The sequence below is a fragment of the Ostrea edulis genome, chromosome 6, assembly GCF_947568905.1.
Source record: "Ostrea edulis chromosome 6, xbOstEdul1.1, whole genome shotgun sequence".
Classification (NCBI taxonomy): domain Eukaryota; kingdom Metazoa; phylum Mollusca; class Bivalvia; order Ostreida; family Ostreidae; genus Ostrea; species Ostrea edulis.
In genome coordinates this window covers 71627537-71644303 of record NC_079169.1, presented here as the reverse complement: position 1 = coordinate 71644303, position 16767 = coordinate 71627537, and the positions used below count along the sequence as shown (strand labels likewise).

At 34.9% G+C, this 16767-nt stretch overlaps 2 protein-coding genes across 2 annotated transcripts; both read right to left on the bottom strand.

Moving 5' to 3' along the window:
* Positions 1-1599: 1599 nt before the first annotated feature.
* LOC130047316 (neuronal acetylcholine receptor subunit alpha-7-like) lies at positions 1600-2793 on the bottom strand. The gene has a single exon (XM_056141984.1). The coding sequence runs from the start codon at positions 2791-2793 to the stop codon at positions 1672-1674; it is 1122 nt and encodes a 373-aa protein (XP_055997959.1). The 3' UTR covers positions 1600-1671.
* Positions 2794-11539: 8746 nt separating this feature from the next.
* LOC130046936 (neuronal acetylcholine receptor subunit alpha-7-like) lies at positions 11540-13585 on the bottom strand. Its single transcript, XM_056140668.1, has one exon. The coding sequence runs from the start codon at positions 13220-13222 to the stop codon at positions 12095-12097; it is 1128 nt and encodes a 375-aa protein (XP_055996643.1). The 5' UTR covers positions 13223-13585; the 3' UTR covers positions 11540-12094.
* Between the last annotated feature and the right edge of the window lie 3182 nt (positions 13586-16767).

Below are 16767 nucleotides of genomic sequence, written 5' to 3'. Positions count from 1 at the left end.
ATGCTCCCGTAATCGGAGATTCGGGGGGCATATATAGTTTTTGGCCCGTCCGTCTGTTTGTCAGCAAAAACTTGAATCTTCGCCACAACTTTTGAGTGAATATTGATATGGCTTTCACATAGTTCGTCAATACAACCTATCATTGAAAATAGGAAATAAACAGTTTTTGTGCAGCATAAATATGATATGTTTGTACATTTACGCTATTCACAATAAATATATTTACCACATAATATCAAAATAAAACATACCATAGATTATTTGAAGTTCATCTAATGTCAGAGGGTATCTTCTGTATAAGTAAACAGATTCTGAATTTTTGGTGTCAGAGCATGTGCTCTATGTATGGCACAATTTACATAGTTTTCATTTTAGCTCTTACAAGATTGCTATTATTTCGGTTTTCCAAAATTTCGGCTTGAGCATCACTGAAGAGACATTATTTATCGAAATGCGCATCTGGTGCATCAAAATTGGTACCGTATAAATTTTACATTATGACCCCTGGGTCGAGGCCTCTGCTGGTGGACTGTTAGTCCCCGAGGGTCTCTACAGCCCAGTAGCTAAGTACTTAATTCGTTACTAGCTTGAAAATACGGATGAATATTTAATTGCCGGGATAAAATTTAGAAATTCATTTCAAAATTAAGGATATCTCCCTCATGCATAGCTCTGATCCTTTGACGAATTTGGCTTCAGGTTTTTTGGGGTGTTTTTTTTGGCACTCTAGTTTTCATTTTAGCTCTTACAAGATTGCTATTATTTCGGTTTTCCAAAATTTCGGCTTGAGCATCACTGAAGAGACATTATTTGTCGAAATGCGCATCTGGTGCATCAAAATTGGTACCGCATAAATTTTACATTTACACTATGAAAATATTAGGTGCAATTTTTAAAAAAAGCATTCTATCTAAAAGAACGAAAACTGAAAAAGAAAACTAAATATCAAATAAGAATGGAGGATTATTAATTGGTTATATAAACAAATAAACATGTATATGTAAAAATTATACTCATATAAAATGATCAGGTTCGGTATAGAAGACATGGAACTTTAAGACTAATTTTGATCTGATTAGAAGAAATAAAATAAATGAACAAATAAACTGTAAACTACAAACAAATACACCAGGATAAGTACATATATATTATTTATCTTCTACATCCTTATCTGCTTATGCAAAGGTAGTGAACGCGTCAGCCGCCGTTCATTTGGGAGAAAATGTCACGTTGTTGAGTTCCGATTCTGACATAGATATAAAAATTGGAATAAACACTCCCCCCCCCCCCCCCCCCACACACACAATAAATCAGAAACATATCAATACAAAGGGATGTCATTGAGTAGCACGTCCTTATCTTCTTTTATGAAAAGGTAGATTAAAGCGGCTATTGAGGGAAAATGCCGAGACCGGGACCGGCTTTTAGCATTGTTATTATTTGTCGGTCCCAACGATGAGTTTTCACATATTATTTTACGAAAGAAGAAAATAATATGATCAATCAACAATCAGAATGCAGACATGAGATATCATACCTAAGTTAACGAGAAATGGGGCTCAAATATCTTGATATATTCTGTTTTTATCGAATAAAAAAAATCTGAGACCGGGGCTGAAGACCCGTCACGGGACCGAGATCGGATTTTAGTAAGTACCAAATTCAAGGAATTTACAGCACATTTACAAAAAAGAAAATCAAAGAGAAAATATTACAAACTAGTATGAACAAAAAGAAAATGATATCAAAATGCACTCCGTTTGGTTTACAGTTCTTAGCAGAAGACTTTTCGTTATTTTCTTTCTCTTCTCTGCTCGAAGCAAAATGGAAATGAAACAACAACACAATGGCTTCTAATATAACGATCAATCCACTGATAGCAAGCTGTGTTATCAAGTACACCGTGAAATATGGAACTTCGTTCGATGATTTCGGTATGGAATCGGTAATCATTGTCAAGAATACTGCAAAAGTTAAGAAGATGGCCATGCAAAAACTCATTTTCTCTCCAGACTCGATTGGTACCACAAAACAGAACAAATTCAAAATTGATAATATAATCACCGGTGAAAGCGTGAAAAGCATGACATAAAAATACTTTCTGCTCAACTGTATATGAAAAGTTAACTGCTCTTGTGTACTGCGGTTCACGGGATCACGAAACTTCTTAACGTGAAATGTTGTGTTCTGAATGTCCCAAATTGCGTTCGGTTGAAGATACTGAAGAAGGAAGAACGAGTTTTTCTCATCAAATTGAAGAAATTCGCTAAAGAAATTAACGTTTCCAAATAGAAGAGAACACACATGGGAATCAAATGGATAGCTGGTGACATCTACTACACATTGTGAAACACTCTCCAAATATTTCGTATACATAATAAATCCTACGGAATACACCGTCACAGGATCCTCCTTTGCGTTGAAACATTTCTCATTTCCAATTTCATTAAACAAGCAAATAGATTTCGGCGACCAAATCTTGTTAGCATTTACTTGCACAGAGGTAATATTGCTGTACAAGCTCGGGTTCCATCCCAGGCGATAATCCATCCATGATAATGTCACCCAGTATGAACCAGACATCGTCTGTTGTTTTTCGTTAATATCTGTTATGCCCATCAAATTTACAGAAATCATAACAGTTATCCCTGTCTTGTCCGATTCAAATGGGGCTATGTCGGGGTTCATTTTGTATATAACATCGTTGAATAATTGTGATCTGTTAGAGGCTTCCAAACATTTACTATACGTTAGCAGCAATGTAGGTAAGATTATTGCCAGTGATGGAACCATATTTGTTTTATCCACAATTCCACAAAATGGTCATAATATATTCTTCCAATGTTTGTTTTGACTTCAAAATGCTTTCCTCCGTCATTTCCGAAAAACGACTGAGCTGCGGACGGTGTTCTAAAAAAAGTATGGATGGACACACGTGTTTGTTCTGTAAATGGATTGCAATTAAGCTGAGTTTTTTTTTTTGTTTTTTTTTTTACATTAATTCAGATCTAATACACTTAGTAGACAAATACAATGAACTGAAATTGATTTTATCATGAGTTACACCAAAGGGTGAAGGTTTGTCATACATTGATTTTTTAATTGCTTTGGTGTAGAAATACATGGACCATAATGGCTCCTTGGATTTAGGCCTACATTGATCTATGTAAAATCATTTCGCCAGGCGTTTTTTTGTTGTTGTTGCCAGATTAATTTGTCATATCAATGAAGCAGTAGTACATGCAAGGTGAAGATAACGAACAGTGATCAATCTCATAACTCCTATAAAGGTGAAGATAACGAACAGTGATCAATCTCATAACTCCTATAGAGGTGAAGATAACGAACAGTGATCAATCTCATAACTCCTATAGAGGTGAAGATAACGAACAGTGATCAATCTCATAACTCCTATAGAGGTGAAGATAACGAACAGTGATCAATCTCATAACTCCTATAGAGGTGAAGATAACGAACAGTGATCAATCTCATAACTCCTATAGAGGTGAAGATAACGAACAGTGATCAATCTCATAACTCCTATAGAGGTGAAGATAACGAACAGTAATCAATCTCATAACTCCTATAGAGGTGAAGATAACGAACAGTGATCAATCTCATAACTCCTATAAAGGTGAAGATGGCGAACAATGATCAATCTCATAACGCCTATAAGCAATACAAAATAGAGAGTTGGGCAAACAAGGACCCCTGGACACACCAGAGGTGGGATCAGGTGCCTAGGAGGAGTAAGTATCCCCTGTTGACCACATGTGGTTTTCATGGAGATGATCTGAAGATGAAAAATGTACACTTAGAGACAAACGGGACTTATCTTAATACATATATAACAAATAAAAATACTGGTTTTTAAAGGTTACGCAAATTTATAAACCCTTTATATAACCATAAATCATTTATATTCTTACACTGATTAAAATGTATTTTACGTATATATATGCACTAGTATTAAAACCTGAAGCATTGCGAAAATGTGAATATAACGAACAGTGATCAATCTCAGACATTCTATAACATGTGTAAAATATCTGTCAATTTTCACAGACCTTGAAATAATGAACACCAGATAATACAGACACGCACAATACTCTGAGTTTAGTGTCCAACCGCGAAGGAATTATGAGATTTAATACACGTACAAGAAAATATCAAGCCACAGAAGTACATCGGCAAGGGGTGCTTGTTAGCTTGGACAAAACCCTAGACACAAATTTACAACATCATGCTCAAGTATCGCGCAATTTATCGTGGACTAAAAGTAAGTTGAAACACTTTAAATGAACATTCTACCTGCTCCGATATCCCTTGAATATTTATCGTTAATGCGATAATATAACAAAATTTGGCAGACACGAATGTTTGCCAAAACAATTAATGTTGTCTCCCAAACATCATCATAAGTGTGTAATGCATGTTAAAGTACACGATTTACGATATGTACTGTTTAACTGTTTTGAATAAACGCAACTGGAAAGATTCATCAACTTCACTAACTTTTAAAACAAAATTCCACCGTTGATTCCGATACCATTGACATAGTTACAGGCCTTTCTTCAGTTTAAAACTTTAAGATACGAAAATACAAGATACATAGTGTAATGAGTAATATCTCGATGTTTAATCACTTGCACACTTTCATCATCAGCCGAGATGACGTCAATGAAAAGGTGCTGTTAACAGTGATCAATCTCATAATTCCCATAAAGAATACAAAATTTTAAAAGTAGGACAAACATTAACCCAAAAACATACCAGAGGTGGGATCAGGTGCCTAGGAGTAATCATTTCTAAACCCAGCCACAGTCGCCATGCGCCCTACATGTATATCTTGATCTGGTAAACGGAGCAATCCGTAGTCAAGATCAGTATGTAAAAACTTCCTAACAATCGGTATGAAACACATCAGACAGCATTCTACCTATGGACGGGTTTTATTTGTAGATTAAATCTTTATAACGGACCATATAATTTGTGAAATGCTGACTTTAAACAAGAATGTTGAAACCTTGTAACATCAACCTATTTGTCAGTAGTAACAAACATCTTATTTGTCAACTGCTGACTTTAAACGAGACTGTTGAAACCTCTGTAACATCAACTTATTTGTCAGTAGCGTACCTTGATTTAAAAACTTATCATATGCAGAACAAGCTCTTGCGTATCGAATCACTTGAGGGACATAAACAAGTTACATGTAGTATATGCGGGTGATAACTGAATATGGGATGTTGGCGATTGAGAAGTTGAAGTTCGTTATAAAGTTTGCCGTTCACATGAAAAGGAACAGTGATCAATCTCATAGCTCTTACAAGTAATGCATCTCGGTTCAATGAAATATTCAAGTACGAAGGAGATGTGAAGAACTCTGTGGTGTCTTTTATTTCGAGTTCATTGGAATATATCGAAGCGATATATGAATGAAAATGAGTATAATTAAAATATGAAACGTCCATTTGAAGGCCAAAGCATATTTGAGGACCGGGACATGTTCAAAATCTTATTAGAGGGAAATGGTTATTTCCAATAGGATTATATGAAAGAATGTGAAATTAACGAACAGTGATAAATGTCATAAATCCTATAAAGGATACAAAATGGCGGGTATGACCAGTCAACAGGAGCTATTTACTCATCTTAGGCATCCGATCCAACCTCTGATATTTCAATGGGGGGGGGGGGGTTCCATGTTTGTTTGCCTTACTTTTTATTTATATTCTTTGTAGGGTTTAAGAGATTGATCGCTGTTAATTATCTTGAACTATTTTCATAGCATGCCTTGAGAAAGCAGCTACTTACAGATATTGACTGAAAATACTTTTAACTTTACGATTTCATTAAAAAAATCTAAAGTAGTTTGGTGTTTATTCTAAGGCTCCGCGGTAATAAAACTTAGGCAAGGTAACGTTTTCACTATGTTTTCCTGTCTATACTGGTCATATGAGTATTATACATTCCTGTACATCGATATCTATATCAGTTACATATACACACTTAAGGAAGTTAGCTCCTGAGCTTTTGAGTACAACTGCGCAGGATGCTACAACTAAGTACATTGTATTCACTGGTTCAATACTGATCCCATTGGTGCAAATATATTACACATCTATTGCTGAACCCTATCGAGTTGAAAATTTTTGTGTCAATTCAAATTTTGAAAGGGTTTGACAGGGACTATAATTTGTGGCGGAAGGATTCAAAAATCAAAAAGTTCTAATTCTGCATGATATTACAGTTTCTGTTTCATCCCATATATCGTCTATTTTTATACCCTTATACGTGTATTTCAGTTGTTAAATTTATGATACAGGTAGTTGAGGCTTGGGACTAGTTCAAATATTGTAATTTATTAACTTGGTTGTTATATTTTTCCAAACAGTACACCGATTCTTCAAAAAATTTAATTAATTTACTCGAAATTTTGTATAAAAATTCAGTATTTTCGCCAATAATTCAAAATATTGATCTCCAACCCCCACTTTTTTAAGCTGCATTTTAAATTGTAAGACCAGACATTGAAAATTGTGTAAAATTTTAGAAATTGACATTACTCCTACTATGTCCTTTTAAACTCTCAATTTTGATATCATGAAGTTTTTCGTATATCAAGTGCAAAAAGGTCATTATTTATTTCCTTTACTAGTATCAATTTCTTGTTTCATCTGTAGTGTTAGAGGACATGATTATGTATCTAATTTATGTAATGATTGATTTGTGTTGCTTATGTTGTGTTGACACTAACAGAAAATTTAATAAATTTTAAGTGCAAAAAGGTCATGTTTAGAACGCTATAGCTCAATAACAAGCGTTGCGATCCCAGTTTTTCTTTTTAATTTCCTAATTCTCCTTCAATGTAGAACTCAAAAATACACTTCCAAAAAATTTACATTACTCCAAATGTCAGGTGCGAACGTCTTTAATGTCACCGTGCTACATAAAAGTACAGAACATACACCAGTAGTACTAGTTTACAAACTTTTAAATCTGTGGCTCATGTGCAACAGAAATTGCGGCCCAGTGCTCCGAATGTAGAAAACAAATAACTAGTATGTTTGGACACTTGACAACTACCGATTTCTACCTGTCTTCATGTTGATATTTGTATAACTTTTGACACTATATTCGGTTTTAAAATGCCCTACGGTTTAAAGAGGCAAATATTTGCTCTAGTGATAAGTCATCCAAAGAATTTGATAAACATCACGGTGATTCCACGCACCATTACTCTGAAGTTGAAATGAAAATTATGATGGAATTTCTCATTGACAATATCTTCGTAGTCTTTTGTGATCAGGACTTCTAATTGTCTGTTGGAATTCTCATGGGCACGAATTGTGCTCCTGTGTTAGCTGACCTGTTTTTATATTCATATGAAGCGGAGTTTATTCAAAAGCTTCTACATGAGAAGAAAAAATATCTTGCTATGACCTTCAATTTGACATTTAGATATATCGACGGCGTTTTATGTATTAACAATAATCATTTTCATTCATATGTCGATTTGATATAACCATGTGAACTCGAAATAAAAAGACACCATAGAGTCATTCTTATCTACGTCATACTTAGGTATGTTATTGAAAATAAATTTTACGGCAAACAAACAGCTTAATTAATTTAATGACAAACGGGATGATTTCAGCTTCTCCATAAACCTCCCATATTTATGTAGCAATATTCCATTATCACCTGCATATGGTGTTTTTATCACACAGCAGTACTTTTCCCAGGTTCATAACACGGGTTCGGAAAAACGATTTGAACTCGTAGCACAGATTCATAATTATGCAAATTAGGTAGGTCAATCATTCATGCGCCATATAAAGAAAACAACATGTCATCCTTTGAAATTGTTAACATCGACCGTAAAAGACTTGGTTTTGTCACCAAGTTTGTTCCAAGAGGATTTTGTGTCTTTTATGAAGTCAAAATAATTTCAAGTTACTTCAAACCTAGTTTCTGTGGAAACGAGGGGGTTATTTATATTCGGTCTTTCTATCCTCCTCGTTTCTGTCCAAGTCCTCATAAAGTATGTGGGAAATCAGTCGCGCTTCGGTTTGAATTTATTTCAGCTTACATTTGATGTGAATCGTTTGAAAACTTACATAAATCAATTCATGAATGATTTTGCCGCAAGGGGATACAGTTGAAACCATTCAATTCCACACGAAAGCAACGATAATCGTCGTCATTTCAAACACAACAGCCTTTCGCTGTCAAATTCGCCTACATGATAAACAATGACTTCAGCGCATGCGTCACCTCATTTTGTAAAACAACTTGAGGCCCAAGAGGGGTGAAATGAGTTAATATTAGTAAATCGCACACAAATCTAACCTTTTCAGTTTATTTCTCATCACACACAATGCATTTCATATCTGTGAATGGACTTATTCTTCTGAATATGAAAATGAATTACTGGAAACAAAATAAGTAAAAAAAATGTAATTGTGAATAAAAGATATTTTAAAAAGACCACTCAAAGGTGCAAAATGGGCAGTGTGTACTGCATTCCTGAAATGGGATTAGATATCATTAAAGGAACCGCATCTCATGTATCTATTCCCCCCTTATATATTCATTCATTTTTATTTTCATATTTTTTTATTATTATATATTTATTCATTATACCTTCCTTTTCGGGGGGGGGGGGGGGGGGGGGTATCTTCTTATAGCGAATTTCATACCATGAATTGAAAAACAACAAATCTATGACAGAACAACAAACCTGTGACAGAAGAACGTTATCTGTTTATACAGACTGTTAAACTGCAAATCAATGAAGGTTATTAATTTCAGTCTACTTAACATTTATTGGCGGATCTCGGGGGGGGGGGGGGGGGGGGGGCTGCAATCCTCCTTTTGATTTTGGAGTGGGAGAGAGAGAGTTTATTTATACGGGGAAATGACTTTTAATCGCCCACGTATCTCCAACACGAGGCCAGCGCTTGGAAACAGAAGTGGTCAGTCGTAGATTTAGTTGATGCCAAGTGGAATGCTTGTCGGAATTCAATAAAGATATTTTCCAACCTGCAGAAATTATAATTCTTCATCGGCTGCACCTTACCCGTTACCAACTGCAAAGCAGAGAGGTCCTTTTCATTTCAACACTTACTTGTAAAGATGTACTTTACGTTCCACAATGGGCAAGGAGAGACTTTCTGGAGTGTCGTTAATGAACGATTACCCCCAATATCAAACTGGACATTAATTATCTAACAAAGAGATTCATTCACATGCGTCCGAAAGAATCAATTGAACTCTTTTAGGGGAAATATCAAATCATCAATGCTGGATCAAAACTTAATTTTAAATATTTATGGGGGAGGGGTTCGAAACTCCTGCAAGTTTATGCAATCCGACATCGATATTCATGTACACTGATTATTATTTTCAACATCATCAAATTTTGTTTTAAGGGGGGAGGGGGTGTTGATGAAGACTAAGTGAATTAAGTTTTTTGTCAGATATTGACCATTTATCAATGAGCATTGTAAATATAACGTTTGTCATATCTAATTCTTTTTTAAAGGATGTTTTAATCGGTAACTAACTTATAATATTGCAACCATACGATAAAAAATAAGTACACTGTACAAAACACATATCATGGTATCAACAACAGTCAACAGATCCTCTGGTTCATCTACTTTGAAAATCTATATCCGCGCCTGATATTATGGTCGAGAGATAAATCAAACAATATTTAATCCCATACATTTCAACACTTCTGTTTATCTTTTTTCTTTCTTTTTATCATTATTCATTTCTTTCTTTCTTTCTTTTTGTTTGTTTGTTACAACAATGACATTTTTTAAAACAAACAGCACAGCAAAAACAATATGCGCATTTATTTCAGACAATATCGAACTTGCGATTACATTTAAATATATTACGTACATTTTCTTCTATTTTTCATTTCAACAAACACTTAGAATAATTTATGTAACAACTTCCTTTTTATCTATATTCTTTTCTGTATTAATTCAGAAAAATATGTCCATTCACAAAAATACTATACGTGTAATGAAAAAATAAACTGAAAAAGTTAGATTTCTGTGCGATTTACTAAATTAAGAAATTTCATCCCTAATGGGCCTCTAGACGTTTTACAAAATGAGGTGACGCATGCGCTGAAGTCATTGTTTATCATGGAGGCGAATTTGACAGCGAAAGGCTGTTGTGTTTGAAATGACGACGATTATCGTTGCTTTCGTGTGGAATTGAATGGTTTCAATTGTATCCCCTTGCGGCAAAATCATTCATGAATTGATTTATGTAAGTTTTCAAACGATTCACATCAAATGTAAGCTGAAATAAATTCAAACCGAAGCGCGACTGATTTCCCACATACTTTATGAGGACTTGGACAGAAACGAGGAGGATAGAAAGACCGAATATAAATAACCCCCTCGTTTCCACAGAAACTACTTCAAACCGTGACGTAGCGACGACGTCACAATAGAATTGAAAGCAAAATATTTCTGTGATGTTTGGGTTGTGAAATAGACAGTGAATTTCAAAAAATTGTGTGATAAATAGAATCTTACACTCGTGCTTATGACACATAAAATCTATGAAATTCGTTACCGGATTTAAATATTTCCCTCGCCAAGGTTCGGGAAATATTACATCCTGTAACTCATTTCATATGTCATAAGCACTCGTTCAAGATCCTCAACTGATTCGATACGCAAGAGCTTGTTCTACGAATGCTATGTTTTTAAATCGAGACAGGCTACTGACAAAGTTTCAACGGGGGTTTCAACAGTCTCGTTTAAAGGCAACATTTCGCAAATTCTATGGTTATAACAACAATCTAGTTTGCCAGTACAACCTATCATTGGGTCAAATGTTGTCTGACATGTTCAATACCGATTGTAAAGCCATTCTTGTCACTGATTTTGTAAATAGCACTTGTTTTATTTGTATTTTGTATTTTGACCACGGATTACTGCGTTTATCTGATCAAGATATAGGGCTCACGGTGGGTGTGACCGGTTGACAGGGAAGGCTTCCTCCTGTTAGACACCTGATCCCATCTCTCAGTCATATCTGTCGATTGTTACAAATATAACTAACACAGATTTACAGTACATGAAAATCACCACCGACAAATAAAAAATCTTGCAATCTATTGTTGTAATTTTGACATTGGAATTTCTTTTGGTTATATCGATACAATGGCTGAAACATTACCATATTGAAGGAAATAGGTAATTCACTAGAGAGAAATATTGCAGTTTTCCAAAAAAAAAAAAAAAATATCGATTGGAAGTTCTTTTGTTTTCAATTCCACATCTATTTTTCTTTACTTTGAACACGTTCCAGCATTTTAGTCACGGTTCAGAATTTAAACGTTTTTATATCCTAGCTGACAGTTAGAACCCCTTTGAATAATGATGAATTAGAGGAAATGTATTGGTATACATTCCACAAGACACTATAGGAGAACAGAGTCTAATACAGACAAACAATGTACATGTTCAAATTTCTAAAGAAATACTACTACAAAGATTGATGCAAATTCAGATTTGAAACTTTATTTCGTTTTATCTGTTGGATACAGTTCGTTCTACGTGCATCCAGTCAGTACACTGTATTACAGTTTTAAAGATTGGCTGGAAATGAAATACCTACCATCTACATTTACTATTTACAACAAAGTAAAACTGAATAGTGAACAACACGTGTACAGCGTGGCAAAATATGTAAATCAGGAACTGTGTAGTGCACAACACATTTAAAACTTAGTGAAACATGTAAACTAGGAACTGAATACCGTACAACACATTTAAAACTTAGCGCAACAAGTAAACTTGCAACTGAATACTGTACAACACATGTGTAAACTTGGAAGTGAATAGTGTGCGACACATTTACGGCATGCTAAAATATACACTTGGAAATCAATACTTTACAACACAGTAAACACGTAAACGTTATCAACACCTTATAACTCAGTAAATAATTTAAACTATAAACTGAATAGTGCACAACTTATAGCTAACTACTCTGTATATGACATGTAAACTTGGAACGGAATGGTTAATAAGAAAGTAGACTATTGAGGTGTTCACAACACATTTACAAAGAAGAAAATTACAGAGAAGATATCACAGACAAGACAGAAGAAGAACATTATAATATCCAAATGCACTCCATTTAATTTACATGTATTCTTAGCAGAAAACTTTTCGTCATTTTCTTTCTCGTCTCTACTCGAAGCAAAGTGAAAATGAAACAACAGCACAATGGCTTCTAATACAACGATCAACCCACTGATAACAAGTTGTGTTATCAAGTACACCGTGAAATACGGAACTTTGTCGGAAGATTTCGGCATGGAATCGGTAATCATTGTCAAGAATACTGCAAACGTTAAGAAGATGGTCATACAGAATCCCATTTTCTCCCCAGAATCGATTGGTACCACAAAACAACACAGATTCAACACCGATAAGATGACAACAGGTAAGAGCACGGATATGACGACATAAAATGACTTTCTCTGTAAATGTATATAAAAATTCAAGTGCTCTTGTGTGTTTCTGTTCACGGGATCATAATATTTGTCGACACGAAACGATGTGTTCTGAATGTCCCAAACTTCATTTGGTTGTAGATACTGGAGAAGAAGATTGGAATATTCCTCATTAAAGTTAAGGTATTCGCTATAGGAATTGATATTTCCAAATGAAAGAGAACACACATGGGAATCAAATGGATAGCTGGTGACATCTATTACACATTGGGAGACACTCCCCAAATATTTCATATACGCAACAAATCCTTCGGCGTATACCGTCACGGGGTCCTCCTTTGCGTTGAAGCATTTGTCATTTCCAATTTCATTAAAGATGCAAATAGATTTCGGCGACCAAATCTTGTCGGCTTTCATGTGCACAGATGTAATGTTGTTGTATAACGCTGGGTTCCATCTCAGACGATAATCTGTCCATGAAATAGCAATCCAGTATGATCCCGACATTGTTTGCTGTTTTTCGTTGATATCTGTTATGCCCACCAGATTTAGCGTTATCATAACAGCTATTGTCGTTTTGGAAGATTCAAATGGGGCTATGTCGGGATTTACTTTGTATATAACATCGTTAAATAACTGCTGTCTGTTCGAGGCTTCCGAACGTCGAATATATGTGAGACACAATGTTGCGAACATTAATCCCAATAACGACACTTCCATATTTCTGTTTAACTGGTAATCCACAAAATGGGTGCGACACAGAAAATTCACAATGTATAGTATTCAAAAGCTTGTTGCTATTTCAAAACACCCATTTCCGCTCTTTATTTACGTCCCCCCAAAACCAGAAGTGACAAGGTCCACGAGAACAATATCAACAAAAGGAAGTTTAAAATTAAACGCTGGTCTATTGAAATTCCACTGGTCACGCTTGTTTGTGCAGTGACGACGTACAATGTATATGGATGGCTTTTAAAACATCTTCACAGACAAGAGCTGCTCACGTAAATAACCTCTGTCGATCGCACGCAAACATTTTTTGCATGGAAGCATAATTATCGAACCATGAGTTTATCATCAGTTACTTTTGAAATCAGTTTGTAAATAGCACTTGTTTTATTTGTATATGCTACAGCTGCGGAAAGAATGCAATAATTTTATTTAATTCTTTTTATATGCGTATTATTTTATTCTCTGATCAGGATTGTGGATAAAATTTACATTTAGATGTGTCATTAGAGTTTTCCTTTCGGTGTCTTCTAACAAAACAACAACAACAACAAAAATGTAGAAAACACCGGTCGCGGTATAACTAGTAGTAGAGTGTTCGCTACGCAACCGGAAGTCGTACGTGAGTTGGAACCCCGTTCGTGCCATGGTCGAGTCACATGGTAAACAAAGGTAGTGATTGCTCCTTCGCCAAACGATCGACATTTAGATGTAAGAATCGCTCACTACACCCGGAAATAGTTTCTCAAAGCAGTACAAATTAATTTAATTATAAAAGATATGATGATATACAATAAGTATATATGCCAAAACGGCAAAAAATATACAAATTTGGATAAAAACATGGTTTTCAAAAAAATTTATTTCAACACATATGAACAAAAAGACTCTGGGGGATTTGAACTCGAGATCTGCGGTTCACTAGCCCAATGTTTTTTCTTTCTCTCTTTTACCAGCCCAATGCTTTAACCACTGAGCTACGATGATGGACAAACAAATCGATCGTTACAAACATTTTCACAAAACATTTAAATCGCCATCTTGTGACGTCGTGTCATACAGAGTATAAGATTTAGTGTAGTGAGCTACTTTAAAAATATTAATGAGCCGTTCCTAGCAAAACGTACCATTATCTTTTCCAAAAAATGTTTTTCAAAAAACGTCAAAATGAAAAAAATGTGACATCATTTCTGCATACTTGTAAAGAAAAAGGTCATGATTACCAATCACGAGTTGGTTGTCATCTTTGATTGACTGTAATATTTTAACGACAATCAACATTGCTTCAATATTTTGAGGGAAATTATCTATAGTTCATATTTTAGAACTAATATATTTAAGGGTCCTTTTTGCTTTGATCATTGTGTTAAATTGAAATACGTCATTCCTACACTTTGTACAAGTAGATTATTAGAAAATAGATAATTAGATATAATCATCGCTTTGCTATTACATAGTGATTTTTAATTATTTTTATTATCCAATTGTGCAATTTTTGAACAGTACACCACAGCCTTTTGTCGTTCTCTTTTAAATTGCACGCATGTAGGGGGGGGATGAATGATCGGAACCCATCACTCATGGGCTAGGTAGAAAATAGATATATTTACCTGTTTACATGCATTTCCAGTTATAAAATATTACATGTTACATTGTTACATGTTACAACACAAAATAAGGGCTTATTACAGGGATAAAATTAAGGAGGTACTCTACATCGTCATAATGGCTGACTTCCTTTTAAAACATGGATGAAAATATAAATATCAGATATATTTGTCTATTCATTTCCAAAATCATCGCCTAGCTGTATAGCTCAGTAGGTTAGCACGTCGACTGCTGAACTGTAAACTACGGGTTCGAGTCCATCAGGGGTTTTATTTTTTTCCCCAGATTGCTTTCTATTAAACTTCATTTTTTGACTAAATACAGTAAATTTGGAAGTTTTCAATTTCAAAATATTGTTGTACATATCCTCCACTAAATTCATTCATATCAAATTTCTCTGGTGTAGCATACTTCCTTGAGAAAATTTAGGGTTAACACTAGGCAGTTTTAGACATTTAGATGCTCTTACCTTCGCAAAGGACAAGGTACGGTTTTAGCCAAAATCTGCCCTGTCAAGGAAATTCACCAAAATACTAAATCTGGTATTTGAGAGTGTGCCATTTATGAAAATGACCATTGTTATTCTTTATCTACCATAGTAGCTGTAATATATTCAACGGAAAACTTTATATTAACCTGACGACGTCACTAAATTTGACGTTAATTTTGACGTAATATACGAGAGTTCTCCCCAAGCGATGTTTTGAGTAGGAAAACACACATAGCAGTATTAATTCTTAATAAATGCGAAATTATTGGTTTTTGTACTGATTTGAATGGGTATTAAATGGAAATTGAAACCACATCAGATATGCCGCACAGGGGCAAAAACTGCAGGTATTCGCGGAAAGCTTTTCTGGTGCAGAAATATAATGGTTTGATCACCAAATTAATTAAAGAAGCATTTATATACTGGTAACAGTGATTTCTTATTTCTGTCTCCAACTTGGCGAATTTTAAGATTTTTTTTTATATTTGTTAGAGTCTCGCCTGCATTCGGAAAAAAAATTATGACATCAAAGGCAGCTCAAATTCAAATCACTGAATTTTATGCGAAGTTTGGGTTATCACCAATGTAATTCTTCACGAATAGGAACACAATAGAATTCATCGGTATTTGTTTTTAATTGGCATACGCAATATTCCATATATGTATATTCTCAATATTATATGCGTGGTATTAAGTTGGAGCAAAATGTCATTTCATGGGTATACTCACGAAAAAACGCAGTGTTTCTGAGAAACTAGAAACACAACTTCAAAGGGAAGATAATTATGAAACGGTTACGGTTATCAGTGGTAGGGCATTCGCTTCGTAACCGGGAGGTATAGTTTGTTCGAACCCCGCTCATGACATGCCACGTCGAACCTGAGACGTAGACATACATGTGCTCTTCGACAAACGCTCGACAAAAGTGAGAATCACGGGTCTTTCAGATAGGCACCTGATGCCACCTCGACTGTGTCCAGGGGTCCGTGTTTGCCCTACTCTTTATTTTGTATTCTTTATAGAAATTACGCAAATTCGAATTCATCACTATTCGATATCTTCAACTTTTCGTGACCTTAAAAAAGGAGGCCCTGTGTCACAACAGGTATTGGCACGTTAAAAAAAATCAATGCTATAGCCTTAAATGCTAATCATAGGTTTTATATGTGGTACGTCACATACAGCTGATGATTTCTCAATTTGAGAGAAAAGTTCTCGAAAGGACGTAAAATAAACAAACAAAACATGAAAAACTTTTTAAGTCAAACTCTCTCTCTCTGTCTTTTCTCTCTCTCTCTCTCTCTCTCTCTCTCTCTCTCTCTCTCTCTCTCAAACTCAAATTAAAAAACTTACAAAAATATTCTAAGTGCCGAAAGGGCGTCTTTCAACTATTATTGGCTATAACCTTAATATAGTCACATTAACAAATAATGGCTTT

What these genes read in the sequence shown, in the direction of transcription:
- LOC130047316 (XM_056141984.1), bottom strand. Translation starts at nt 2,793, where the DNA reads ATGGTTCCATCACTGGCAATAATCTTACCTACATTGCTGCTAACGTAT.
- LOC130046936 (XM_056140668.1), bottom strand. Translation starts at nt 13,222, where the DNA reads ATGGAAGTGTCGTTATTGGGATTAATGTTCGCAACATTGTGTCTCACA.